This window comes from Rhea americana, unplaced genomic scaffold (genome assembly GCF_003343005.1).
Source record: "Rhea americana isolate MKP2758 unplaced genomic scaffold, rheAme1 scaffold_91, whole genome shotgun sequence".
In the NCBI taxonomy this organism is placed as follows: domain Eukaryota; kingdom Metazoa; phylum Chordata; class Aves; order Rheiformes; family Rheidae; genus Rhea; species Rhea americana.
Window position 1 is genome coordinate 1510522 of NW_028187100.1, and position 27371 is coordinate 1537892.

The 27371-nt window shown below is 38.1% G+C and overlaps 1 protein-coding gene across 4 annotated transcripts in view; it reads right to left on the bottom strand.

Moving 5' to 3' along the window:
* The window catches only part of SCUBE1 (signal peptide, CUB domain and EGF like domain containing 1), a 216950-nt gene that overhangs the window by 88965 nt on the left and 100614 nt on the right, over positions 1 to 27371 (bottom strand). For 2 of the 4 annotated variants that reach the window (XM_085324449.1, XM_085324446.1), the window contains exons 5-7: positions 22462 to 22587; positions 13209 to 13325; positions 10250 to 10339 (exon numbers count right to left, since the gene is read on the bottom strand). In XM_085324449.1, coding sequence (XP_085180575.1) covers positions 10250 to 10339; positions 13209 to 13325; positions 22462 to 22587 — 333 coding nt within the window. The remainder of the gene's footprint in view (positions 1 to 10249; positions 10340 to 13208; positions 13326 to 22461; positions 22588 to 27371) is intronic. The other 2 variants (XM_085324448.1, XM_085324447.1) reach the window with 1 other exon arrangement.

The following is a 27371-nucleotide window of genomic DNA, read 5'->3' on the forward strand; positions in this document are numbered from 1 at the left end:
AACCAGTTGTGCAGAGATGAAATTCCCAAAGTCAGCTCATCAGATTGTAAGTGAGAATGAACTTGCTGTGTTACTTTTAGTCCTACCACTCATATACTTATATTTGACATATACTTATATATGCTCAGATATTTTTACTTACTTCAGCATCATAGAGAGTCTCTTTCTCTCAGGAAGAATAGCCACTACACTGCTAGCCAGGGCCACAGTATGTTAGAGCAGTTCTCTGAGAGGGTCAGGCACAGAACTGCCAGCAGTTAGTCCTGCTCAGCTGAGTATCATTTGCTCCTTCACTTTCAAGAACACTAAATGCATTCATAGATTTTAATAGTAAAAGGTACTTGAAATCAAGTTAGCCCGTAACTTGTAATCCACCCCCTTATTGCACACAGAAAGCTCTTTGCTCAGTTTGGCTCAGAGGTAGCCTGTATTGACATCTCATCTGTTCACTTCAGGTTGATATTGCAGCACAACCTCCACCAAATACAGCTCTTTAGTTACTGCAATGGATGCTGGGTCCTTGCGCAGGTAAACTCTTGCTCTTAATATGTATGTTACGTAGGGGAATCTTATGGAAATGGTTTTATAATCATGGCATCACTAGTTACATGTCGTTCACTTGTGTGACCATGCCTAAAAGCAGACTGCCTAACTGTCCAAAAGGCCAGTCTCAAATTCTAACCAGAAATGCACTGGCATTAAATACAAAAGTATGAAATGTGGAAGAGATTAGAATAGAACTCAGGAAAGGCAAATTTGTTTGGAAAAAAAATCTGTTGATTACTCAGTTGAGCTTGCTTTTAAATAAGAGGAAGTATGCAGAGTAAGTAACAAGGCAATGACACGTGATAAAACTGCTGCTGCCATCCATAAAAGAACTTGCAAGTGGCAGCGCATGGAATATATGGTATGAGATCAAGGTACAGAGAAGAGCCCAAAAGGCAACAAACAGAAGGAGAAACTTAAACACACAATTACAATGTTTGAATTTTCAGTTAAGACACAACTATATCATTCTCATGTAAATTATGCTCTGTGATGCTGAAAGACCACTCAGAAAAGTATAATGAAAGAAACAAATAGCTGTGAACAGAAAGAAGGAGAAACTGAATGATCTGCCTACTCAGGGAATGAAAAAGGTGAGACAGAACAAACATTCACTCTGTTATGCTTGTCTCCCCGTTTCCCTGCAATTTCATGATTGGTAGAATATTATTTGCATGAAAATAGGATGAGAACGCTGCACTGCCATGTAGTGAATGTGTGAAGAAATGACTAGGTGAATCCTGCAGTGAATCATGAGTCCTGCAGTTTTTGTTTTAGAAACATTCTATTCCTTAGAAGGGAACACTGCATATTTAGGGAATTACAATCGATAGATTGGATCAGGCATTTTATAAACACTGATGAATCAAGTCTTATCCCTTTAAAATTGCACTGTTAGTTGTGATTGTGTTGCTCTCTCTAAACAGAGAAGCCACATTTTAAAAAACTGAAATACTCTGAATATGCTAAGGAGCATTATCTCCTGAATTGGGACAAATCCTTTGATCTAAAGTTGAAAAGCAAAACAATGGAAGGTAGTGGTAGGAATTCTGGATAAGGTCAGAGTCTTTATCACTTGCAAAGAAATGAAGAAAAGGGATTTTTACAGGAAATAGCACACTATTCACTAGCGCAATGGATAGAAGTGATGATAACTCAAGATGAAAGGATATGCCCTTGGGAGAGAGAGAATGGATGAATGACCTCAGGAATTCCTTCCGCCTATTTTCTATAATTTCATATAGCAAAGTAAAACTGACAGAAAGAATTAAAGTGGGATCTTGATTTCACAATTAGTAACTGAGTTATAGATCCTCCTGGCAGTATGCCTGTTAAATAGCACATTTTAAATGCTTTATTCAGTAAAATAAAAAAAAAGGTTGTGATGTATATGGAGTGGCACATTTGGCTTTCTGACACTGAGTATTTCTAAGTCAGATAAATGCCATTTATAGAAATAAGATATATTTTAAGTCATTTGAAAGAGTCCTAGGATGTAGTACAACAAAGCCAGGAACTGCAGTATATATTGAAAAAATTCTCTTCGTTTAAAGTAACCCTTGGTTGACTGCAACTATGATAAAAGTTAACTGCTTTGGAAGCACACTTGAAAACTTAAATACTACTTGTCCATCTCCATGGTGTTAGAGACGGGAAAACTGAGATTAGGATCACCTGGAAACTATTTCATTTTGAAAGAGAACCAAAAATCAAGACTGCAGAATCTATTTTTATTTTACATTGGAAAAAAACAGTCTAAGACTTTTGGAAATTTTCTAACGGAAAACTAGAGATTATAACACTCTTTATTGCAATAGCTTGGTAGTTCAGGCATTACAGGGTATGCTGGAAACTCAGGTTCCAGTCTCTGTTCTTTTATGTTTATTGAACCTGAAGAATCCCAAACCTAACCAGACTATCAGTTTTCAAAACTGGCCCAAAACTTATTAACTCTTTTTTAAAGATTAACTTCATGAAGCTATAGTGAGTAATACTAACTTTATAGTCCAACATTCACCTGACACCTGGGCAGTAACTCACCAGAAAGGGTCTTTAATACCATTTTCTCCCCTTCGAAATGAATATTCTCATCAGACTACCATGTACACTTTGTCTTCCTATTTCTGAAGATCATTCCAGGCAAAAGCAGTAAGAAAAAACAGAGTCTTCCTACAAACCTTAGTTTCAAGAAGAAGAAAGGCTTTTGCCAGAACACTCTTGTTAGATTAAAAAAAAAAAAAAAAAAGAAAAGAAAGAGAGAGAAAAGGTAAAGAATGTAGTGCTGAAGTAAGATTTGCAGTTCAGGAATGTTCCTTCCTGAAGTGCAAAGGAACTACATTTGGCTCCTTCTGCAATCCAGAAAATGGTGGATTCTCATATGAACTATACAGTCATTGTGTGCCTTATATCGAATACAGTAATTCAAGACAGAGGTTTGACTTTGGAGAAGTTATTCACAGTGACTCATTAGAAGAGAGATCTTTGGAGGCCTGAAATAATGATCAGTGGAGGTTTCCACTATGATATGATGTCACCTGTATTTCTCCACTACTACAACCATCTGACATCTGGCAGAAGAAAATCATGTTAACTGTCAGACTCCAGGAATCCTAGTTAATTTTGTAAATTCTACTTCCCTGTAAACAAGAAAGAAGTATATGTCTCTGCTGAAAAGAAAATAATGACTCTAAGAGATTAAGTTCTGAAATTCCTGCCAAACAGAACATCAGACTGGAGGCAACAGCCTGGGTCAGATAGGCATAGCCCACAGGAACACTTACTCTATGACTCCTACAAAACATTAGCCAGAAAGCCTCCTTATTGCTCTGCCAAACTTATGGTCTTCAGTAGAAAAGACCACAACCCTCAAAATTACAAGATGTCATTGAGTGAGGCAGAAATAAAAAGAAGATAGCCTACTAGAAAAATCAGAAAGTTTTTACTTGTTACTCACATGCATATTCTTACAGGATCTATTCTCATGCAATTTAAGGCCACATATGTTTCAGCCTTAAGAGCACATAGCAGAGTGCTCTCAAATACTATGAAAATGGGCACAGTGTGTCCCACACCACAAGTCCTCAGCTCTGAAATTCCAAGAATTTCCAAGTGGAGTTGGAGGAAGAAGGGAGAAAGGTGGCTGGAGTGCACATGTGGACAACACATCTCAAAGAAATTCTAGATCCTAGTAAGTGACCTTTCTTTCTCCTTCCATAATTGTCTATATGACGTTCACATTGAAGGGGACTACCTGCTATTGTCTCCAACTTATGCTAGCTACTGGTGAAGGATCTTGATTCTCCAGAAAAAAGGAGAGTAGAGAACCCTTCTGGTAAGAGCTGCATACTGCCTGGAAGCTGTGTCCTCTGTGAGGACAAACTGAAGAAGTGGGCATGGCAGTCCAGACAGCCCTTCTGCATATCTCAGCCACAGAAACACTGAAGTAGTTTAAACTCTTGAGGAGTATGTTCAGGTCACACTTGGTGGTTCCACCTCTGCTCATTAACAAGACACAATCTGCCACCTACATTGATAATCTTGGGTGGAAATTGCTAGGTACCTTTCTGTCATGGAGTAATTAGGTGAGGGGTGCTCCTAAAGGATTTGCTCCCAACCAAATGAAAATCTAAGTGAGTTTGATGTCCACGGTGAATAGAGTTGTCTAATCCTTAGATGTAGGTGGTTTAAGAAAAAAATACTATAGGCCTGATTATCTCATCAGGTGACTCATAAGGTACAAAATTGAATACCAACTGCAGATGCAAATAGGTAAACCTAAGATAAGACAGATCAGTGACAAAGCTCTGAATCTCTCTGACCAATGTAGTTGATGGAATAGATGCTAAAAAGTTTGCCATCACCAAAAAATGCAGGAAGCCATGACATGAGCTAAAATTGTTCCTTTGTAAACAATGTGATCATGCCATTAAAATCCTACTGCAGGTACTGAGCTAAAAATGCTGTGGTAACTGGTGAGAAAATAATGAAGGGAGATTCATCTCATCTAACTGCATACTATGCTGCAATATAAACAACTACAGCCATTTCATCTAGACTCACTTTGCACTCACTTTTAGAAAATGGTATGTATCTTAGACCTCTAAAATGAGGTGAGATGAACTGCACCCCTTGTATGCTTCTACTAGTTGGTATGGGGCTGAAATAGATGTCAAGTATACTTTCATGAGTCTAATGAAGAACACTCGCATTCTTTGGATGCAGGAAATCACTGCTGGGAGTCATCTCTAAGGGCAAAAGACCTAGCTGAACCCTGCACAGACTCTAGCCATTCAGCTATTCACATGCAGGCAGCAACTATTTTTGTGGATCTTTCTTACCAGAGAGAAAACAGTCACTTTAACCCAGAGAATGAACTAGCTGGGACATAGAGGAATTTGCAGTTCTACTGAAAAGTTGGTCAAGGCCCATGAGACTATGCCTGAGGCTAAAACAAAATATTTCCTGAAAACAAAACCACCAGGATCAGCCAGAACAGGATAAACATAGTTACCTTGGTTGATATTTCTGAGCACCATCATGAGGTACACAGAGAAGAGTACTGGCATGTCATGAAGGTGGTCGAAGCAAAAAAATAAATGAACTCTTAACAAATTGTTCTGAAGATGCCATTCCAGTACACTCACTTGCGATCTTCCAATTTGAACTGGCTCTGCTATCTGCTGCACTATTTGAGATCCTTGCGAGTTGAACTGATAGTGGACGCATGCTTTCCAATGCATGCCCACCTTCAGGCAAAAAGGAGATGATTTGGTCCTGTAGAACATGCAATGCTATTCTTTGTCACAAGCTACACCTCATCTGTGTGAGGAATTCTCAAACTACATTTTGCGCTGCTCATGTCTCTGCTAAGTACAGGACTGAAAGTGGTTTTAGTGGAAAACATGCCCTGCTTTCCAGAAATGTAACAGGGTATTCATTATAAAAGGTCTGGAAGGCTACTGAAAATGGAAGAACAGCCATCTGCAGAGGTCAAAAGATTCCTGCCACTGTGAGGGAAAATACAAGCTAGTGAAATACTACTTTAATTGCTGGAAATGTGCCCTGAATATAGACTAATCAAAGCCATTGATTGACATTGGCCTATAAGCCATTGTCAGGAAGTCAGAAATGCAGTGTAAAATAGGTACATATAATAAGAAATCTCAGTATGGCAAAGCTGGTCCCTGTTGGTGTGGATTTCCAAATGCCTTAAAAGACCCCATAGGCTACAGAAGCAATCTAAGTAATGAAGTCCAGGACACTTCAATGCATTTTAACAGTCCTACAGTTTACACAACCACATCAATTGACAGTAAAAGTGTTTGAAAGGATCTTGGTAGCCACCTCCAAAGTAAGAATAGAGGTCTACATTCCTGAATCTAAGATGGGCTGCAAATATAGCCATAGCTTTACTGAAGACCTGAGGAATCAGTGTTCAATGGCAAGACCTTGAGCTGTCTTCACTTAGGATAAGCTGAGCACATTTTGTGAAGGACTAAATTTCCGTGTAGATTTTGGATGTTCTGAAGACACTTGTAGTGATAGTATTATTCCCATTTTCTCCACTATCCTGACCCTAAACATGTATGAACAGTCTAATAATGCGACCCAGCTTATATCCACTAGCGTGTTTCTCTGATCTTATTTTCTAATCAACACTTTTGAAAATGCGTTCCTGATCCATTTTTCACCAGGTTTCATTTTCCGCCCTGTGCCTTCTAGCAGGTTCCTTTGGCCTTGGATACAGATAATTTCAGAACCACTGCAAAGACTACGTTTTCCTGCCTCATCTTCTGTCTTCCTTTTCCATTCTTTCCAGTGATCACTGTTATAAGAACCCACTTTGACAAGAAAATGCTCTTCCTCTGGCCCTAGGAGATAGAAGGTAGGTTCCTCATTGTTTCAAGAACAGAGTGTTACAAAATTCTTTTTCTTACGTCAAAGAGGAACAGAGCATTGAGCCTATCTTGAGCTTAACGAAGCACAGCAGAAACTAGCCTCTTCTGAAGTTGTGTGCATAGAATAGAAGAGCTGTCATTCAGGTAGGTAGGACATGATGTACTGTGTTTCAAACTAATTCTGGAGCTGGACAGAAAAAGATTTGAAATGAATTAGCACACTTATCTAATCAGACAGGGCAGTCTCATGCCAAGACAGGAAAAAAAGTCTTGGACCAGTAAGTCCTCAAGGAAAAGAAGATCAAGGAAAAGTGGGGAGGTCTCTTTGACTGCTTGAGGGAAATATACTGAAAATATTCTTAGGAAAAAAAGATTGTATTTTACCATACCTTCAAATAAAGACTTGAACATAATTTTCAGAGCTAAAGCCTGTGCTCAACCAACTGCAACATAAATGTTCCAGTCATGCCAGACATTATAGAAGAACTGAGGACACTGGTTTTGTCCTACTGATTTATAACAAGTGCAAGCTGTCCTGTGCCAAGGTAAGTGTAAACGTACCTTACAGATAACAGTAAGGACAAAAAGGCTTTATTCTTGAGCACTTGGATATGTGTAGTTCTTCAGGATGGATGTGCAAATGAACAACTCTTCCTAATTTACAGAACTCCCATGGATCAATGTCCATTTTATACCTCACCTCAGAAGTCTTGCAGATGGCCGAACTTTGCCTAATGTCCATCTGGGGTACAATAAGGTGCATCCCTTTCTCCTCTGACAGAGCAATGGCCCAGGAAGAAGGGAAGGAACTATAAACGAACAGTGTGAGTAGCAATATGCCGCTACATTCACAGATCAGAGAAATGTTATACAGTGACATCTTGTAAATGAAAGAGGTTTTTACTCTGGGCCCAAGTGTCTCTCTCTGGACAGGGGAGATAAAGAACAGCTGTAAGGCTTCAGGGTTTCCTGAACCTTACTAAAAAAAAGAAAGAAAGAAAGAAAGAAAATTCCTAGGAATTATTTGAATGTCTCTGAAATAAAGTTTATTGCAGATCATCTGAGAAGACCTGGTCCTTGTCTACCTCACAAGATCTAAATAAAAATTATCTAACAGGAAAGAAGGGAGCGAATTTATACTTTTCTATAGTTCAGATTTAGCCACATGTCACAGGACCACATCATGACTAGGATCCAGACATCTCTAAGAGTCAGTTTGAGCTATAGAAATGGCCAGTCTTACTGTAGCAAAGTGAATGGCATACACAGTCATGTCAGATAGCAGTCATGTTCAGAAGTAATCTCATGCCAGCTTCTGTCTTCTGTGAAATGGATTAAGGATTGAGACAAAAAAGATAGCTTTGGCTTGTACTAAGAGTTACAAAGATCATAGCAATTTTAATAGCAGGCAGTAGATGATGTGGGGCTAGAAAAAGTTGTCTCTGGGCTTGCAATCAGAAGCATCTTCCATTAGACTACTAAAATCACATGAAGTCTGCTACTTTTCCTACCCATCCAATGCCTGCAGCAGGGTCAAAAAATCAGTCTGTTTGCAAGAACTGGTAACAAGGTTTCCTGAGGAGCCATCCAATACTTTCTAAAACAGCTGTCTAGAGAGCATCTGAAGAAAAATGGCTGTACAAGAAAATGCCATTACACTTTGGAAATGTACTAAGACTGTACCAAAAAAATCAAACTTGGATTTTCTGTACACCAAAAATCAGAGCAGAGATAAACAGAGCCACCCACTCAGATCTCGCTTGCTAATTACATTTCTTCTCAGCTCTAGTTAATGTTTTTCTAAGGTATCAGTTGTTCAAACACAGCATGTCCAGAAACTCAGCTCTTGGCTGACAAGTGCTAATACAGGAGGTAAGAAAGTGTGAGAATGTATTTTGCAAACTGGATTTTTAACTATTTCCCTAAACTTAAATGTTTCTAGAGTCTATGTTTGGCTTCGGACTTGCAGATCTGGTGTACCTAAGAAGCTTGCTGCTAATTGTAACTTTTAAATTCTATTTGCCTTGACTTTGATAGGCAGTGTGAGCTTTTTTTCAGTTTGGAGAATTACTTTCATCAGAGGGTGAAGCAGCAAAGCAGTGTACTGTGTTGCCCAGTCCCTCTCAACTGTGCCCTACATACTGTTAGTGGCTGGGCAAACTCACCATTTAGACCTTGCACACCGGCTTTTCGAAGGGAGGTCCTTCGCATACATTTTTTCCTGACTTTCAGTGAGAACATAGCCCTTACTGAAATTCCAGCTGAAAGTGTTAATAGCACTTTAGAAAGCAAGATGAGTGGCCTCACAGCTTTTGTCAACTTAAATCAATTTAAGCAATGCGTCATTAAACAACAAATCAATATGGGTCACTTGCTAGGTCTGCAAACTCGTTTCAAATTAACAACCACAGATATTCTAAAAGAAATATGGCAACACATGCCCAGGTGCTCATCGGAGGGAAAATATTTTACTTTAACGTTATTATCTAATACCATTTCAGAGTCATGACACCATGCCATTTGCCACATGGTGACTGTTTTCTGGCCTATGATTAAGCTTGTGGTTTATCACAAGCGACAAGATACAAATGACTTGAAAACCATACAACAGTCATCACCTACTGCAACAATTAACCGAGCAATTAATTGAATCATATTTTCACAGAGATATTTCTGCTCTTCTAAAAGCAGTCCTTTCAGATAGGTGCTGAGCCTGCCAGAGACTAGTAATGGAGCGTCTGTAAGGGACTTGGTGCTTTTAAGAAAGGAAATAGCAACCGTAAGGAATGGAGCAGAACCTCATCCTGCAAGAATCTCTTGCATGAATGGTATGTCTCAACAGTGCTCACTGTGCTTAGAAACTAGTAGAAATACTGTATGTGGTGTGTAAGGCATGAGAACGGAAAATACAGAGCAACAAGCCACCTGGAAGTCACCAAAATGTTGGCATCATTCAGCCAGCTGTGTTACTGCGTGCCCTTTGTCATATGCAAATAAATCTGGCAGAGATGCAGCTACTCCATCGTTTTTATTTTCAATAGGTCATTCTCATTAATGGCCATAAATGTAATGTGAACGAGAGCATTACAGAGGTGAGCAATGAGTTAACTGAGAGGAGAAGCTAAAGAAGCATCTTCATTGTTCAGTGCATCACTTCATCCCTTCTACTAGGCTCCAATCACTAAGAGAAACAAGCCATGCTTTAGTCTTGAAAGAAGAACACACAGAAACTCGCCAGTCACTAGGGAAAGATCTTTCAGTGGTTACTAACATAGCAACACAAAGGAAATAAATGACTTTCCAGTCATAACATTTACATTTCAGTCAAAAGTACTGCAAATATGTAAATAGACAAATACAATTATTCACTTAACATCACACGTGTAATAGAATATGGTTTTATTTCACCATCATCCACTTTTGAGTCAAAAGGCAGGTCTGGAACATGATTTTTTAGGAACCCTAGAGCAACACATACACACAAACACACACAAATCACATATAAGCAGTAGCTGGCATAGGGTAAGTAAGGTTAATGACAAAAGCTTCTTTCTACGCAGAAGAAATTGAACATTAAAGCCGCAGCATTAGGAAAAAAAAGTTTAAAACCAGGAAATGAAGTTGTACAACAGATGAGAACTTAACAAAATTGGTGACCTTTCCACATAGACAAAATCAACTGAAAAAACCAAAACAAAACAAAACCAAAACCAGAGAACCAAACGAGACCAAAAGAGAACCTCCTCCCCCACACACATACAGACAAAAGTGAGAGCACAACAAAGGAAGTGGAAGAAAAGTGTTACCCATAAGTAGCCGCCGTTTCACCCGCTTGTCCACATCAGCTACTGACGTGGCATTGTACTCAGAACTCTCAATTGCAGCCTCATCCTTCTCTAAAACACAAGTAAGGGACAAACATGGAGCAGTTGGTTAATCACAAGCCCAATTTTCCGCTGCCTAAGACAGTTTCTTGGCATGGCACAGCCGAAGCCAAGAAGCAAGGCATGAAAGCACTAAATCCCCGTTAGAGAGTTAATTCCCTTTGAGACCCAGGAAAAAATTACAGGGCGTTTGGGGGAGGGAGGAAGAAAGAGCTGGAGGAGGAAGAATGGTCAACTACCAAGTAATTAACCACGTACACAAAGCTGGACTCCTATTAGAGAACAAGACAGCTAACATGAGTGCCCCAGAGAGGTGTTAATGGTGGAAATTAAAATCCAAGGATGCTAGTTATACAAACTATTAAAGACAAACAGTAAAGTGACTCAGGCTAATGGTGGCATCAGGATCTGAAGTTGGCAGGCAGAAGACCAAGACAGACAGACATAGAGCTAGAAGAGTCCGGTGATGGATGGGCATGGATGCACCATAGTCTTACACACATTGACATGGCATGAAACGGAACCAAACAACAGCATGCAAATTAAACAAAACAACAAAAAATAAACAAACAACAAACCAAACAAACACAAAAAAAGATCAATTTGGGCAGTGCTGGTTGCCTGCTTGTCTATGAAACACTACTAACTAAACATTCAATGCTAGAAAAGATGTTGCAAGAACAAGGTTTAGTAATTTTATAAGCATGCAGTAAGCAAGATGATGTCAGCAAAGGTCATTTTACAAGGCAGTTTCTGATATCCTATATGTAAGATCATACAGCATAATGAGGACTTTAGTTTGGTTGTGCTTCATTAGAAATACACAGAAAGAGTCACAAGGGTGGGAAGAGATGATCAGTAAGTGAAGTAAAAATAAAGATTTCTCATACAGAGAGAGTGATGGAGAAGCAGCAATTGGGTAAATAAAATGATTTATACAGAGAGTGAATTGCCTTATTAGAAAAACAAAATGCAAGTGGGGACTTTCACATGCAGCAAACATAAAAAATTAAATAAAAGGATAAGTCAAGCAAACAAAGACAAAATGTGTTAGACAAAGGGTCAAAAAGTATTTATGTGTCATTGCAGAAGTTTGCATTCTTGCAGTGATGCCCAGAATATATACACCACTGAAGACAGCAAACATTGGAATCACTGAAGTGAGGAGGAGGAGGCTGGCAGGTTTTATTTGTGGCAAAACTACATAGTTGAGTGGTAACAAGAAGTTTTGTTTTGTTTTTAACAAGTTCTAGATGGGATCAGGCTGCAATAGAGGGTTTTGTTTGAGATTTTTTTTTATTTTGCTCTGTAAATAATTAATGAACGTCAGTTATCAGACAAGACAGGCAATCAGGAACCATCACCAGAAAGCAGGAATAAAAATGTAAAAAAAAATATATATATATATATTCTAAGAGAAAGAACTACTTAGAGGGAAGAAAATCAGCACAGGCAGCAATATGTGACTTATATCACAAGACCAAGGAATGTAACATGGAGTTGTATGTATTACATCACAAAAATGGGAAAAAAATAATAAAAAAGTGCAGTGTATACATCTTTTAAAATCATTTTTACATACTGAACAATATAAAACATCAATCTGAGGATATTAGTGAACTCTGAGAAATAGGAGATCAATTATCCATTCAATAAAATCTGCTCTCAAGGCTCTCACTCCATAGCAGGTTTTCCACAGCCAGAAGTGTCACAGATTTCAGGAAAGATTATTTAAACAGGGGGATTGCAAGATTTAGCCCACTGTGTTAATCAAAAAGTACTAGCTGAGAGATCCTGTAAACTGACATATAGCTTGTATATACAGCAAGGTAGAATCCAGTATTGAACCTTGTTCAGCTCTATCTCTACCAATATAATGCTGGTCCTACCATACCACATGTGCAATCAAACCTATCAGAAGTGAGTGAAGCTTTGTGCAGCCACTGAATTTAATTCTTAGATCTCACTGTGGGATCAAGATCCATGGATGTGACCAACACAGATTTCCATGGGTTTTAGATCAGGTGCTTTGTGTCTTGCCGTATTGATAAGGGAGAGAAAAGATAATAAATATGCATCCATTTCTTTTAATTTCAGAAAATTCATATAAATTCATAAGAACTTAAACAAACAATAAAAGTCAACATGGTGACAATGCTAATGAAAACCATTATGGGTTTATATTCTGATCTGAGAGTAAGAATTTTCAAATGTTAACTTACAATATGTAAAAATATCTCTTTTTATTTTAAAAAATGTGAAGACTGGAAAGAAACAGTGTTAAGCAAATAATAAATTTTATAATCATAAATATTTGCATAGCATCTCCCAAGATGCTTCATCTCTTGTTTCACTTTTCCCACTGACAATCTCAGTGAAAGTATATTCACTATAAGAGCTGTACTTTTTAGGATCATAAAAAATATCCCAAGGAAGAAAGTGCACCATGATGATTAATTTTCCCCAATCACAGTTTAGAAAATGAGGATCATTTCCTCATCATACTTACCCAAGGAAGTCTGACTCACAAAAATGAAAGGAAGAGCTGAACTTTCAGTCACAGTTATGAATGTTCTACATTTTTTTACTTTAAAAATTATTAGTTATAAAAAGAGGAATAAAAATTTACTAAGGAGTAACAAAGGGATACTTCATTAAAAAAACATTTCAACAAAACACACACAAATGCTTCTTTCAATATATACAGAGACCTTAGCTGCCATGGCCAGGAACTGCTATTACACACTCCTCTCAGCGATGCTGTTAAACTCTGGTGAGATACACATGCATGCACACACGCACACACATACACACACACATACGTGCATGTACATATTCTATGAGCAACACAGAATAAAATGTGCTGTTGAGAAGTACTTACCAATGCAGGTTCGGCCATCCGAATGTAGGGCATACTTCTGATGACAACCACACACAGGACCAGTATCTGTGTCATCACAGGTGTGCTGGCAGCCTCCATTCCCATAGTTACAGGTTACTAGTTATGCCCCAAATGAATGTATATAAATGTATACATAAATAAAATGACAATGAAACCAATTAGTTTTGAGGGCCTTTTAGAATGCAGAAGATCAGTAACAAACCAAGAAACAAGGCAACATCACATTTGTATTTGAAGACATTTACATTCCTTTATTCTTTCTGAGTGTCATTACCTTAGCCACACTCCTGTCTCATGCCCTGCTTTCAAAGCACCCAGTGAAAAAAAGGAAGGAGGGAAGGAGGGAAGGAAGGAAGCAAGCAAGCAAGCAAGGAAGGAAGGAGGGAGGGAGGGAGGGAAGAAAAAAAATGAATAAATAAGAAAGAGATGAAAGAAGGAGAAGGAGAGGGGAGAAAGGAGAAAGGAGAAAGGAGAAAGGAGAAAGGAGAAAGGAGAGGAGAGGAGAGGAGAGGAGAGGAGAGGAGAGGAGAGGAGAGGAGAGGAGAGGAGAGAGAGAGAAAGGAAAGAAAGAAGGAAGAGGGAAGGAAAGAAGGAAAGAAAGAAGAGTGTAGTACTTTTTCTCCAGTCTGTTTGGATTAGTAGCTTTAGCATGAACTTTCAGCCAATTTCACCTGTTCCTAAAAGCTATATGCTTCATATCTGTGACATATATTGCATAAACATATAAGCAGCCTATTAATACAGACACATATTTTCAAGTCTATAGATAGCATTTTTCTTCTCCCTCTCCTTCATGTCCTAACTGGAGTAAGCAGAGACCCAGACAGAAAGAGCCAGAAACATGTATGTCTTGAAATCTATTATTTCAAATACTAGTTCTCCTTGACTAGAAGAATGTTTAAAAATAAACCAAGAAAAACATTATTTTCCTTCTCTTCCCCTTTCTTTGCTGAAACAAAAAATGCACTCTTGTTATGGCCACACAGTGTATTGGCCTCAGCTAGGAAGGAACACCTGGAGATGTCATTTTGGCTTGCATGCGTACAATGTAAAATTACTTGCAACTATTAAAAAGATCTTCTGGTGGAAAAAATATTAAACATACATTAAAGCCCACACTTTTCAGACAGGTAGAATTTTGCTGTTTCCATGAATTAATAGAGCAGATTCAATCCACTCCATTGTAGGATGGATTTAATCTCTGACTCTTAAGGCAAACCATTTTTTAAATAATAAGCTGGTACACAATGGCTCTAATTTCCCCCTATTCTATTTAGTCCTTTGCAGTTGCATAGTGTGTAACTAAATGTGTAAATAAAACAATTCTGAATTCTTTTACTGTCTTTTCATACAGGTAATTTCTGTGCAGAAGAATCAGATTCTTTACAGGTATACACACATTGACAAGTAGAGGGGAAATCCAATGTCCCATTATTCAGTTACACTATACTCATCATTTCAGAGGATTTGAGTGTTTTGAAATGTTCTAGTAGTTTAAATACTGACTCCTGTTTATCAGAAGAAATTTCTTCACATTGGTCTTTATCGGAACTCTTCTCTAGATAAGAGAGTTTATAAAGGATCCAGAATGGTAAATTCCAATATACAGTAAAGTCAAGATAACTAGTAACAGGATTTTAAAATCAGGCATCTAAACCTAAACTTAAATCTACTTTCCAGTAGAGAAATACCATTTCCCCTGACCTAAATAACTTTGCTTTAACACCAGCTTATTAAAATGGAGTAGACAGGAATTTTCAGTAACAGTAAGTGAAATGGAAATATTCTACATCTTGGTGAATGTGCCAGCGTTGGAGAGTTGCACCACTCTCAGTAATTATTGAAGTATTTTGTCTGAAATGGAACAGTTCTACCAAAAGAAATTGAGGAAGATCCACATTAGCATATCCAACATAATTCCCATTAAAATCACTCGCCTGGGTAGGAATCTCAAGTTCAGGGATCCACAGACCATAAAGCCTGGTAAAGATCACAGCTGAGACTGCCCATCTCCCAAGTGAGTGCAGGCTAAAGGCAACCATGTGCTAAGCATCCTTCATCCTTCACACCATTGCATTGTACAATTTGAATAAAACTCCTGTTCTATTCAGAGATAGCAAGGGAACAGTCTTGTGGCCTAATGGTAAAAACAGTCACAGGGAAGATGGCCTACATAGATTCCCACCCCTCTTCCGATCTCTCTTCAGAGCCAGTGAGAATGATGGAGAGCAGCCTAACCAAGATTTCCTTACTGCAGCTTGACAGCTTGCTGCTGCTCTATGCTGAGAAATGGGAATTATGAGTTCAGGCCCACCAGAGAGAGAGAAAGGAATTGAACTCATGCTTCCCAAACCATGAGAACCCCAAACTTTTAAGAAGTTACATTAAAGAAGCCCCCTGAAACAACAGCCACCCCCAGGCATTCTTTTTTTCCCTCCAGTTTTATGAACTTACTCATTATTTTTTTTCTGAAAAATACACTGAACAAATCATTCTGTTTTGCATCAAATAGGAGTGGCATTTCATTTCTTTCAATACACAATAATACTTTGTTTTTAATTTTTGATGCAAACCAAAAATTAAAATTTAGGTCAATTCTCCTTTCTGAAAATCTCAACCGTTTCAATGTAGTACGGCTGAAAAATCAGTTCCTTGCTCAATGCTATGCCAGTTCTTCCTCACCTCTCTTCTTTTTGCCCATTCATTGTTTGTAGTTGTTTCTGGTTGTTTTTTGCTTTCTTTGTGCCCCTCCCTCTCTATGCCCTGTTGCAACATGCAACAGTAGTCTGGGGGTAGATCATGCACTGTTTTGCAGCCCAGATGAGAGCTAGAGGAACAGATGGAGGATGTTTGGATCAGCTGGCTGCAGCCCGATTGCAAACACGAACTGCCCTTCCGGCCAGCCGTGTTAGGAAAGTGACAGACCTGGGGCAGTGAGCGGCATGGAAGGCGGCTGCTCACTTTTATCCAGAGTCATGGGCACAAACCGGCAGAGCTAATCTAGCACAAAGCAGTTTGCATCCATTCTCCTCCCCTCCTTCTCAACCCGACATGCCTGGTGGACTACTTGCAGGCTCACTCGATATTCTCTTCCTGCTGGGCTGCAGTGTCATCACAAATTAACATGAAGGTGCTGTTTATGCCAGATGTTTAATATGTTTCTAGCCAACAGCATTTCTATTAAGTACTTTAAAGTACAATCAGCAACAAAGTGTGTATTTTAAACAACTCAAATGCAACAGTTATTTTTGGCATTCTTTGCTAAAAGCCTCCCCCAGCAGAGTTGAAAGGATCTTTACTTGGTTTTTCTGACCAGTGTAACACAGGGGACTTTCCCTTGCATTATTAAACCATGTTTCTGAAGAAGTTGAACTTCTGTCTAGATCAGCTTTATTTATTTTTTTTTCCCTTTTTCATTTTAAGTGGCTAGAGCCAAAACCCTGGAGCCTGACAGCTCTGCAGTTACAAAGCCCAGTTGTAAAACATATCACTTCAATTCTCCTCTAGCTTTAAGTTTGTGACAGTGACATAATGAAAAGTTTCTCTTGGTTAGAGGAAAAAAACCTGAATTCTTTAAAGGCAAGGGAAAATCCCAAACTACTCCATTCTTATCAGAGAGTATTAAAGCAAAATGCCTGAAAAATCCTGAAGTTTTCTTTTAAGAATTATTTCATGTAAATTTGCACGCTACTGCTATGCAAAAGACTAAGTGTGTGCCTGTTCAGTCTGTGATACTAGAGAAGAAAATAAAAAGAAGGAAAATAGTTTGACCTACTAACCCTGATGGTGTATTATTTCTGACAGACACAAATCATCTTCAAATACTATAAATCATGTTATTACAGTAAAAAGGATGCAAAAGAGGAAGTAATGTTTCTTACCAAAGGAGACTATACACATATCTGTTAGAATGCAGACATACTTATACCCACACAGCAGATTTAACACCAGAATAACACGATTGCATTCAACAATGATTCAGTATATGATTGCACATATGTCTAAATTGCAATCAAGATGCTCGGTTCTTTCCCTTAGTGTTTATGGCTTTATAATTAAGATAGATGATATAGATAGGGAGAGATATCAGAATACCTTATTGGTCAAATTTTGACCTAGTTTTTGCAGCTATGGGAGAAACATTCAGTACAACTGGCCAAAAGCAGCACTTACAGAGAAGGCTAGGGAAAGTTCTTTGCTAGAAACATGAGTAAAAACAATGCACAAGCCCTACAATGATGCAAATCATCTGATGAGGTAACTAATAGCAGTGGCCAAGTTACCAGTCTGTTCTCCCAAGACTCTTTTTACTGTGGATGAAGAGCTACGGGGCACCCTGAGCCGAAGCCCAGACACCTGCACTTCAAATCACCTTCAGACAAAATTAGTTCTCTCCATTGACTATCAGGCCTAGGCTCCTGACCTGGCCAGCTGCCTTTCAGGGTCTCCAAGCAGGCAGTGTGGCATAATCCTCCTACTTGTTCCCCTGCCTGCACTGCAGTAGCAGCAGCATTTATATGGTTTAGCTCGGAGGACGTCCTGCTTGGGCCATGTTAAGTATCTCTGAGACACAGCTTAGCACGTGGTTTAAAGTGTTTACATCCATAGAAAACTATGACATTTTGATGATGAAAGACACTGAACAATTGTTTAGAAGAATGACACATTTAAAGAATACCGAGTTTTTAACATATATATTCCAATAAATAATGTCATTGATGTTTCAGGTTTGGCCACTCAGAAGGTAGAAAATACTAGAACTCAGCTTGACTCTACAGCCTAGCTCCTGCCTGCAGTGCTTCTCTGAATTTTCATTTTAGCCTTTTTCTAGTCTCTTCCTTGTGACTTGCCTGTGATTAGGAGCAGCAAAAGAAAAAGAAAAAAAATGAAACAAGGCAGACTATTCCTAGAGTCAAAAAGGCATCTGATTCCTGTATCTACTGGGTACAAATTACATAAGGTCCATGCACAACATACCTGCACTATGCAGACAATGTCATTTATTTTAACTTTCAAGTGCTTGATAGAGTAGCATTAATAAATATTATCTTACTGTTTAAATATATGTGTACAATGTGTCTCCAGGTAAGACATGATTTGTCTATAGACCTAGGATTTTCCAAGAATCAATTATTATTTGGAATCAAATCCACAGTGATCCAAAGACAGAGGTTGTATAGATAGTTTAAAGAAGTGGATGCACAGAAGTGCCTTTAGGAAGAAAGCCCAGGTAAGGAGTTAGGTCAGCTTAAATTTTACACTGTATTAGTATCATGAAGCAGCTTATTGTTTACAGCTGTATTTAAAATATGGCCAAATACTGAAAGTAGTATTTAGTACCCAGCAACCTAATTCTCCCCTAAGATAATGCTATCCTTCTCTTGCTCTCATGTGGATGAGATGTATAGCATTGCTCAGACACCACAGAATTTGCAGCAAGCAAAATTATTTTTTAGTATGACTTCGTGTAACAGCCTGAAACAGCCCATTATAATTCCAGATAAATTAAGAATTGCTATGTTATATAACTAAATTAATCATTAAACATGTAATTCATATAAAATTACAGACATATCTTTTGTACTGACACAAATAGCTGCATGAGAACACTGTCGGCAGCAGCTGAAAAGGTAGCACTTGGCATAGGTAGGAGGGCATTTTATTTTGTAAACTAAACATAGTGGACAGGATTTTTGGAATTACTTAGCACTAGCCATCCTGCTCACTTAAATCACTATTATAAGAGAAGGCAGGTAGAAATAGTTGTAGTTAAGATGATCCAGTATTTTTCATTGAAAGACTCAACTTTTATTCGCTTAAGATTCTGCCAGAATTAATGCATTCAGTTTGCAACTTAAACGCTTGTGGGTTTGCTCTGGGTTTCTTCTTCCTTTCTCAAGTTCCAGCTAAACTGATTCAGCTAACAATTAAATTAACAAAAAATACCTTGTTTTGTCCATGCTTTGGAGAAAAAAATCTTACGAGCACTTTATCAAATGCTATCAGGCTCAGGAACAGGAATTTGAGATCTAACAGGGATAGCAGAAATAGGGGGTCATTGCCCACACGTTTCCTCTGTGATCTGGAACCAAATTCAGAATTCCTAAGTCTCACCCTTCTGCTGCCAGCAAATATCTGTGAAAATCACTCACAAAGCATATTCTCTTCTCATGGCCTACGTACACAGAAGGTGGTAATTTACTGCTGCTAGGGGATATTGCTTTGCTGCCGAACTATATATAGGGATCTGTATGATTCTGCTTGATGTATTTCTCCATGACCTGAGGTCCCTTCCAACCTGAATGTTTCTGTGGTTTCCTAGGGTGGTGGCCAAGATTTTCTTTTTGTAACTGATAGGTTGCTTGATTAAAAATATATTAAGAAAAACAGAGATTGCAATATTAAGTACTCCAAAGCTACAAAATATCAAACTTTTATATAGTCCACAGGCTTTTCATATCACGATAACCATCCTCAATGACAGATGATAAGCATTCCTGTCTTAGGCAGTGTAAAGGTGGAGCTGGGGAAAATCAGGTCTGAAGAATCTCACTGGAGAATCCCTGTATCATTTGCTGCAGCTTGAGTAAATCAGAAGGCAAGACATCAGCAAGAAAGGATAGTCTTTATTCAGAGAGTGAACAGAGCCCTAGAAAATTCAATTCTACTTCTGCCTCTGCCATTGAATTCCTACTTGGGGCTGTGCAGGTCACTTAAATCATATCTGTTATAGGTTAATAATAAAATATTCCTTTCTCCCTGGCATTTGCAAGTATAGCTGGAGCCACTTTGATCATACTATGTGTGTAACTACTAAGTCGGGTTCTGGGTGTCTCGTTAGTCATCTGTCACTACTAAATGGCTTTGACATTAACATCATCATATATGTTATCCATTTGTAAGGTAGGCAAAACATTACTTTTGAACCTGACAAGAATATTCTGAAGATACATTAACAATGCCTGGGAAGCACTCAGATATTACAGTATCGAGTACCACGAGAAAATCCATGAGGAAGTTAAACATTTTATGTTCAGAGCAGAGTTTAACTACAGTGCAGTTGGCAAAGGATGACACTGAATTATGAAGGAGAAGAAACTATTGAACAAAAGCTTATTTAATGAGCACTGACCATCCTGCCACTGAATGAAGCAAGACACTGACAGTGACTGCCTTATTTGCATGCAATTAGGTGATACGTGATCATGTCATTAGGATGTAATGACATATGCAGGGAGCCTCCTTCTAATTTTTTATGCTTTCAAACTTCAGAGTTCTTTTAACATCTTCTTTCTTCTGAGAAACACATATGTTTCTTTAGTAGTGGACTTGGGCCAACCTTGAGAACTTTTGAAAATCTCTCCCAGGATTCTGATTCAGTTGCAGAACAGCTGATAAAAATTCACCTAGTGAGATATTGGTTCTCTGTCAACTATTCACATATAGAAACAAGGAAGCAATCTCTGACAAACCCTGAAAGGCCCAGTCTCCTGGAAGCAACTTGGTAAACCAAAATGCTTGAGAGAAACTTCAAAGCTGTTTTAATCTCTGGTAATACCAAGGATACAAACCCAGTCCAGCTTGACAGGGTGCAAATGTCTCCTCTCTAGCTCCTCAGTATAGCTGTACTCAGTACTTGCAAACCTGCAGCTAAAGATTTAAACCAACTCCACTAAAATTGTCAATTGTGAAAAAGTTTTTAAAAAGCCAGCACTCAGCTTCAGAACTAGACCTTCATAAAGAGGAATGAGCCTGCTGCATTCTCAGAATTACTGTTCCAGGCTAACTGGCTACAGCTTTCTACTTTGCATTTGGAAGGCGTAGAAGTATATATATTTTAAAAGAAGACTCTAGAACGTATTTGCAGAATGTGCTATGGGTTTAGGGGTTGGTGTATTCTGCAGCAAGCTCCATGGCCTTGAAAAACTCAGCATCCCTACTTAGAAGGCTGTTAACAAAAGTTCATTATAATTTAAACTACAATATGAACTCTGCGGGGCATTGAATAAATCCAAGTATTTTACTCCATTAAACTCTGACACATTTAGAAATATCATTCTAGAAGAGGCCTTATTTCTCCTGTCACCATCTCCCTATGAAAAAGGATAATGCAATTCCTAAGGAATGTACAAATTTGTGCAAACAAATAATAAACATAAGTAAACATCCTTTCCCACTTTACTGATGTTGTACTGTAGTTAAGAGCATGCAATGTTCACTTCCAATAAACACTGAGAATGAAAATGACCATAAAAGCAATTTTCTCTGTACTTTTGACTTTCCCCCTATATAGCCTCCTAAATACTGAGAAGCAATTGGGCTGTACAGTATCTTGTGGCACTTTTTGATGACATTCAAAGGTGATCCTTTTGACTTCATTCTGAGGAAAACATAAGCTTAGCATTTTTAAACAGTGGAGATCTCAGGAAGAAAAAAGTTGGTGTTGAAGAAAGGTTATGACAAAACATACTGTCCCTACACAAAGTATGAAGCATGCTTTATGGCATTTTATTGCAGTTATTGCATTCTCTCTTTTTTGTCTTTCTCAAATCTAACAGGTAGGAAGGCAAGCTATTCTGACAGGTCAGATACAACATTCACTGAAGCCAACAAAAAGACTCCCATGTACTTCAGAAGTTTTCAGATGAAACTTTGCAGGTCAATTATTTTAACCTGAACAGAAAAATTGCAGCTTCCAATTTTGTTGGGTAATGCACACCTTCATTTCTGCACATCCCCACTTCAGGAATACAGGACTTTGTTTGTTTGTTTGTTTGTTTTTTAGGAACAGTTTATATGATACAGGACTATAGCAAACATTCCTCTCTTATAAAAGAGGAATCAGCACTGTTAATTTGATGATGCTAATGGATTTATCATTAGAGTCATTAGCAGATTTATCAACATATTCACTATTATGGACCTTCAAAATACTGCAAGCTGGAATCCTCTATGCTTTTTTCCTGCTTTACAGCAAAAATCTAGATTAAACTGATCTCTCACTTTCTGCATTCATAGAAAGGCTGATAACATCTTAGTAGTTTAATAAGTTCCACGATTCAATCCCTCTTATCCATCCCCAAGTAAATCCTTCACAGAAAGAACACAGATTACTAAAGCTATGAATCACCTTTGGCCAAAACCAAGTTGAGTTCTTGAATTCTGAAAAATAACGATAATGAAGAAAATAAGACATTTGGAGCCATTTGAAATTTAATCTTCATCTACCTACATTTGCAGTCCTTCTGGTTTTTGGCAAGTTCAAAGCCAGGCCTACATTCACAGGCAACCCCACCTTTGGGCGTCTCCCGGCAGATATGTGCACACCCATGATCTTTGTTCATACAGTTCATACCCTCTGCAAAAGAGAAAAAGAAAATTGGAAAATATTAGTACTGATATAAAATTGCAAAATAATAATTCTCAATTATACACATCCAGTCCTCCAGTGTCACTGCAATTTTTATCATGCATTTGGACAGTGACCCACAAGGCAGAAGACTGCTACTGAAATAAGAGGCATACAATCAGAAAACTAGCATAAAAAAGAACAATCAACAAACCACTGGGATGAATTACAGCTCCTTTTCACACTTAATGTTATAAACATTATAATAAAGTACATTTTGTGACTACAACATTTAAAGTCTTTAGTGATATTGCATGAACAGGCAACGGACCTACACGGTTTTAAAAACATCAGAATGTCAGCTCCCTCATCCTGCAAGAAATTACAGTCTCATATCTAGGTGCACTGTTATCTCATAAAAGAACACAGGCACCCCAACAATTACCTGCATTTATACTTTCCAAACTCAAAAAATAACAGCATCCATTTTCCAAATTCAAACAAAAGTAGTTAGCAACTGCAGAGATAATGGAAAACACATAGAGGTATATCTGCATTTGTTTAAATCTTTATAAAAAGACTCACTGCAAAAAGAGAAAGCTGAGAAATTCCACAGCATACTGAAAACTGGCAGTATACACTTTCTTTGGGGCAAATACAGTAAGGACTACAATGGAATACAGGGCATCTTCGTTGAATGCTAAAACTCAGGAATTTGGGTTTCCTTATTCCGTACCCCTATTCTAATTTTCCGTGAAAATATAGTAGATTCAAAGGATACTCCAGGAAGCTTTCTGTACCACAGATGATAATCAGAATTAAGTAATTGAGCTCATAGTTATTTTTTCCCCAAATTAACTTAGCGGTTTTTACTCTCTGGTGCATTTTTATTTGTCTCTTAATGTGTTGGATATTCTCTAACACACTAAATACATTTTTCAGATGATGCATCTACAAAGTATCATATCTGAGCATTTGTGCTTGGAGCTGTTTCTTTGCTGTTTGTTACACATCTCAATTATCTGTTTATCCACAGTAAGTGCAGTGAGTCTCCAACAAACCTATTATTACTTTTCTCTTTGAGTATATTAAACAAAACATACCAGCTGTTCAATAAAAGTGCACGGATAGATTCGGGTTAATGTTTATACTGAGAAGCAATGTCAATCAGCTTTCTTTTCATCATTGCAGGGCCAACTTTAGGTTTCTAAACCATGTAAGTAATTTAGATTTTGAATGCGCTTGATGCTCTTAGAGGCTTTCATTACCACGTTAATTCAAATCCCACATATTCACAGAAATCTTGAACTCAGTCCTTATGGGTCAACATCTAACATTCCTAGTGTGAACGAAGGCTAGCTAAATTTGCATTACAAAGCCTTCCCAGACTTCCCTTTCGGTATCTGACCTGGAAAGGAGAGCCAAATTCTCCCAGAGTACACTGACAGAGAATTCATAGCATAACTCAGCTTACTACCATGAAAATGGCATGTCTTTCCTAAAAAACTAGTGAAGGAAGCATTAATGTGAACTCAGCAGCTCTTTTGTCACTTTGTAACAAGGCTACTCCTACCTATTCTAGGCTAATTTCTCAAAGCAACTCCAGTGTAAAATGTTCAGTTTAAATCTGCAGTGATGACATATCAGAAATAAGTGGTTTCTCATGTCTGTTTTCAATTTCAAAGGCAAAAATAATGACTACCTTCCTCTTCCTGCAGAAGTTACATGAACTTGTCTGCCATCTCCAGCATCTGTACACACTGCCTTTGTGCTTAGGCTGGGCCAGTACGTCAAGTGTCGAAGTTTTCTGATGAATTTGGGCAAAAGTTTCTTTCTCAGTGCACAGAACAGTTTTTAATCAAACACAAATAAAAGGATTAGCATGTAAGGCAGCTACTGAGAAATTTTGTGGACAAAAATCTGAGGAGTAAATGTCATAGAAAGTCAGTCAGATTCCCTTAGCTTGACAGAAGCTAACGGCTTCAGAAGTTATTTGCACTGCTTTACCTCAGAAAGGTTTATATTAGTAGAGCAATGAAAATCACACATCAGCGGTCAGACAGGGGATTACTGTTGATCTCATCTAGAAAAAAAATCAGTCTTATGTCTCGCTGCCTATGAAAACCACATTATAGAGAACCGATGTGTTTCTCTCTTCTAAATCCACAACCTTTTCAACCTCAAGGAGCCTAAAACTTGCCAAAGCATAACATAATCTGCTATCTGTAAACTGGAGCCTGAAAAACACGCTAATGGAAGACACAATACAAACTATACTATACTGTCTTATACATAAAAGTGAGGTATGAATGTTTTGTTTGGATGAACAGATACTAGAAACCTGGGAACGGCCTTATTGAAGGTTTTGAGGCATTTTATAATCTCTTTCTCTGCACTTCTACCAACAAAGAATGTCAGACACAATGTGTCTGACAAACTGCATTCCTGCACACTACGCTATGTTCAGCGAAGGATCTGGGAAAGATAAAACGTGCCTGATTGAGTCACACTGCTGAGGCAATGAGAAGAGAGGAATTAGATAGATGAAAGAAGATATTCAATGGCCCAGAAGTGTAATGAAGCAAGTGATTTTCAGTGTTTACTTACAGATACTGAATATCTGCCTTTGCTAAAATCACTAGGGAAGAGAGAAATTGTACACTACTAAAGATACATACAGAAATCAAAGGTCAGAATTACTACAGTTTGAAACCAAAATAAAATATAAAAGAGTCTAGTATTTGTGAATAAGACCAGAATATTTCAGTTCTTGCATTAATTATTTCAGTTATTGTGTTAACTAGGTAATTCAAGCTGTAGAAAAAATATTCCAGTTCAGTGTTCAGCTGGAGAAGAACATCATAAAAATCTCCTAAATCTGAGAAACACTATTTTAGAAATTTTCAGTTTTTCTGCCAAAATGAAACACCATTATTTTTCAGACAAAACCAGGAACTCATACATAATGAAACTTTTCATTCATATTTTAATATATTTCAAAATTTCAAAATTAAATTACAAAAAAATTCTAAACAAAATTTTATTTAGACCTGAAAGAATGATTTAAATAAAAAGTGCAACAAACAAATATTTTGGCCAGCTTAAAAAATGTCATCTAAACCAAATTTAGATTAATTTGCAAATAGTTTTAATCATTCCAGATTTTCTTTTTTCAGCAAATGAAATATTTAGCCAGATGTCTTCTGCCGCAATCTACAAACACAAGTGATTTATGAATCATTGTTGATACATAATATTTACTATTTTTTTCAGAGCTGACTGTTCAGATAGTACTGAACCTTTTATGATACAGCATACATATCATATCATATCGTTAAAAAATACAAAAACAGACTAAATGCTTTCCTAATACTAGAATAATTGCTACACAAATGCATGTAAATGAGAGAGAAAATGATCCTAAAGTTACTTTGTTATGTATTCTCTTTAGCAAAGTGTGGCCTAAACTGTAGAAGAAGCACGAGCTGAACACACACAAACACCTCACACACACTTGCCTATACTGGAACTGGACAGAGCGCACTGCTGGTAGTCAACTAACTGGTCTGCAGACTGCTCTCCACTGTGCTATAATACTAGTAAAATGTCTGAGTTATCATCTCCCTTCACTATCACCTCCTGAGAAACAATATTTTGCCTTATTTTAGTTCATGTTTAGCAGTTACCTGATGTGCACACTCTCTTTATATTAGGAGTCCAGAGTGTAAATAAAGGCATGGAAAAAATTCCCCAGATGTTAAAGTAGGATGCCTCTCAAGCATCTCAGACAGCCTTGATGTTCAGCCTCACTGGGCACTTGGGCTGAAGGGCGACCCAATTCCAGACCCGCTGTCATGCAGATGGAGCCAAACAGCTCCTCCCTGGGATGACAGGAGCACACTGAACTGGGGCACCACCAAAAAGGCTATGCTCTCTCGGCAGGCAAGCGGCACAGTGAAGGCCATACAGCTTGATCTGAAGGGACAGGTGGGAAACTAGTCCTTTAGGTACAAAGTATGATCGTAGAAAAACTGGGTGGGAGCTTGTTGCTCCGTTAAACGAGTCTGAGGTTTTTCTCGTAATCACCATATGCTCCAGCCCAGCAGAGGGGCCCCAACTCTGACAGTAGTGCTCTGTGCCCAGGCATTGCTCCTTCCTAGACCAGACCAATGCAGTGCGGAACCACAGAAGCTAGGGGAAATACCTATGCAATTATTCTGGGCCTTTGCCAAAACACCACAAAATTATGTCCACAGCAATTTCACTCCAGTCTGTTGCATAGCCTGGGCAAGATACCAGATGATCAATCTCCAGCCTGGCCTTAGCCAGCATATATTTGCAGAGCTGTATCTTGTACTATGCAGCTTAGTGTCCTCTGCCTCTCTGTGTAGTCTGTGCAGATGCACCACTCTAATTTTGATCAGAAACAACTGCTCCTGGCTGCTTTTGTCGATTTTTGCAGAAGTCTGTGTGTACCAGCTTCCTGAATGTAGGTGATCACAGGTCAAGTGAAAGACCACAGTTCACAAAGACTAGATGTTGATAAAAGAGAAGTCTGTATACCAAAAAATCCTTATGTTACTATCCTAATGCTAAAATGTCCAACCACTGAAAGGTTCTAGGTTTTTCATGTTAACTGTTAATTAAAGCAATAGCTAATTTGCATATATACTTTTTTTAATCTATCTTTTTAAACATCCCCATGCGCTGTCTAGAAACTTTTAAAATTATCCCTAGAAAAGGAAGACGTACGAAGTACACTACCATGCATTTCCAGAAGGTAAAATCTCCTA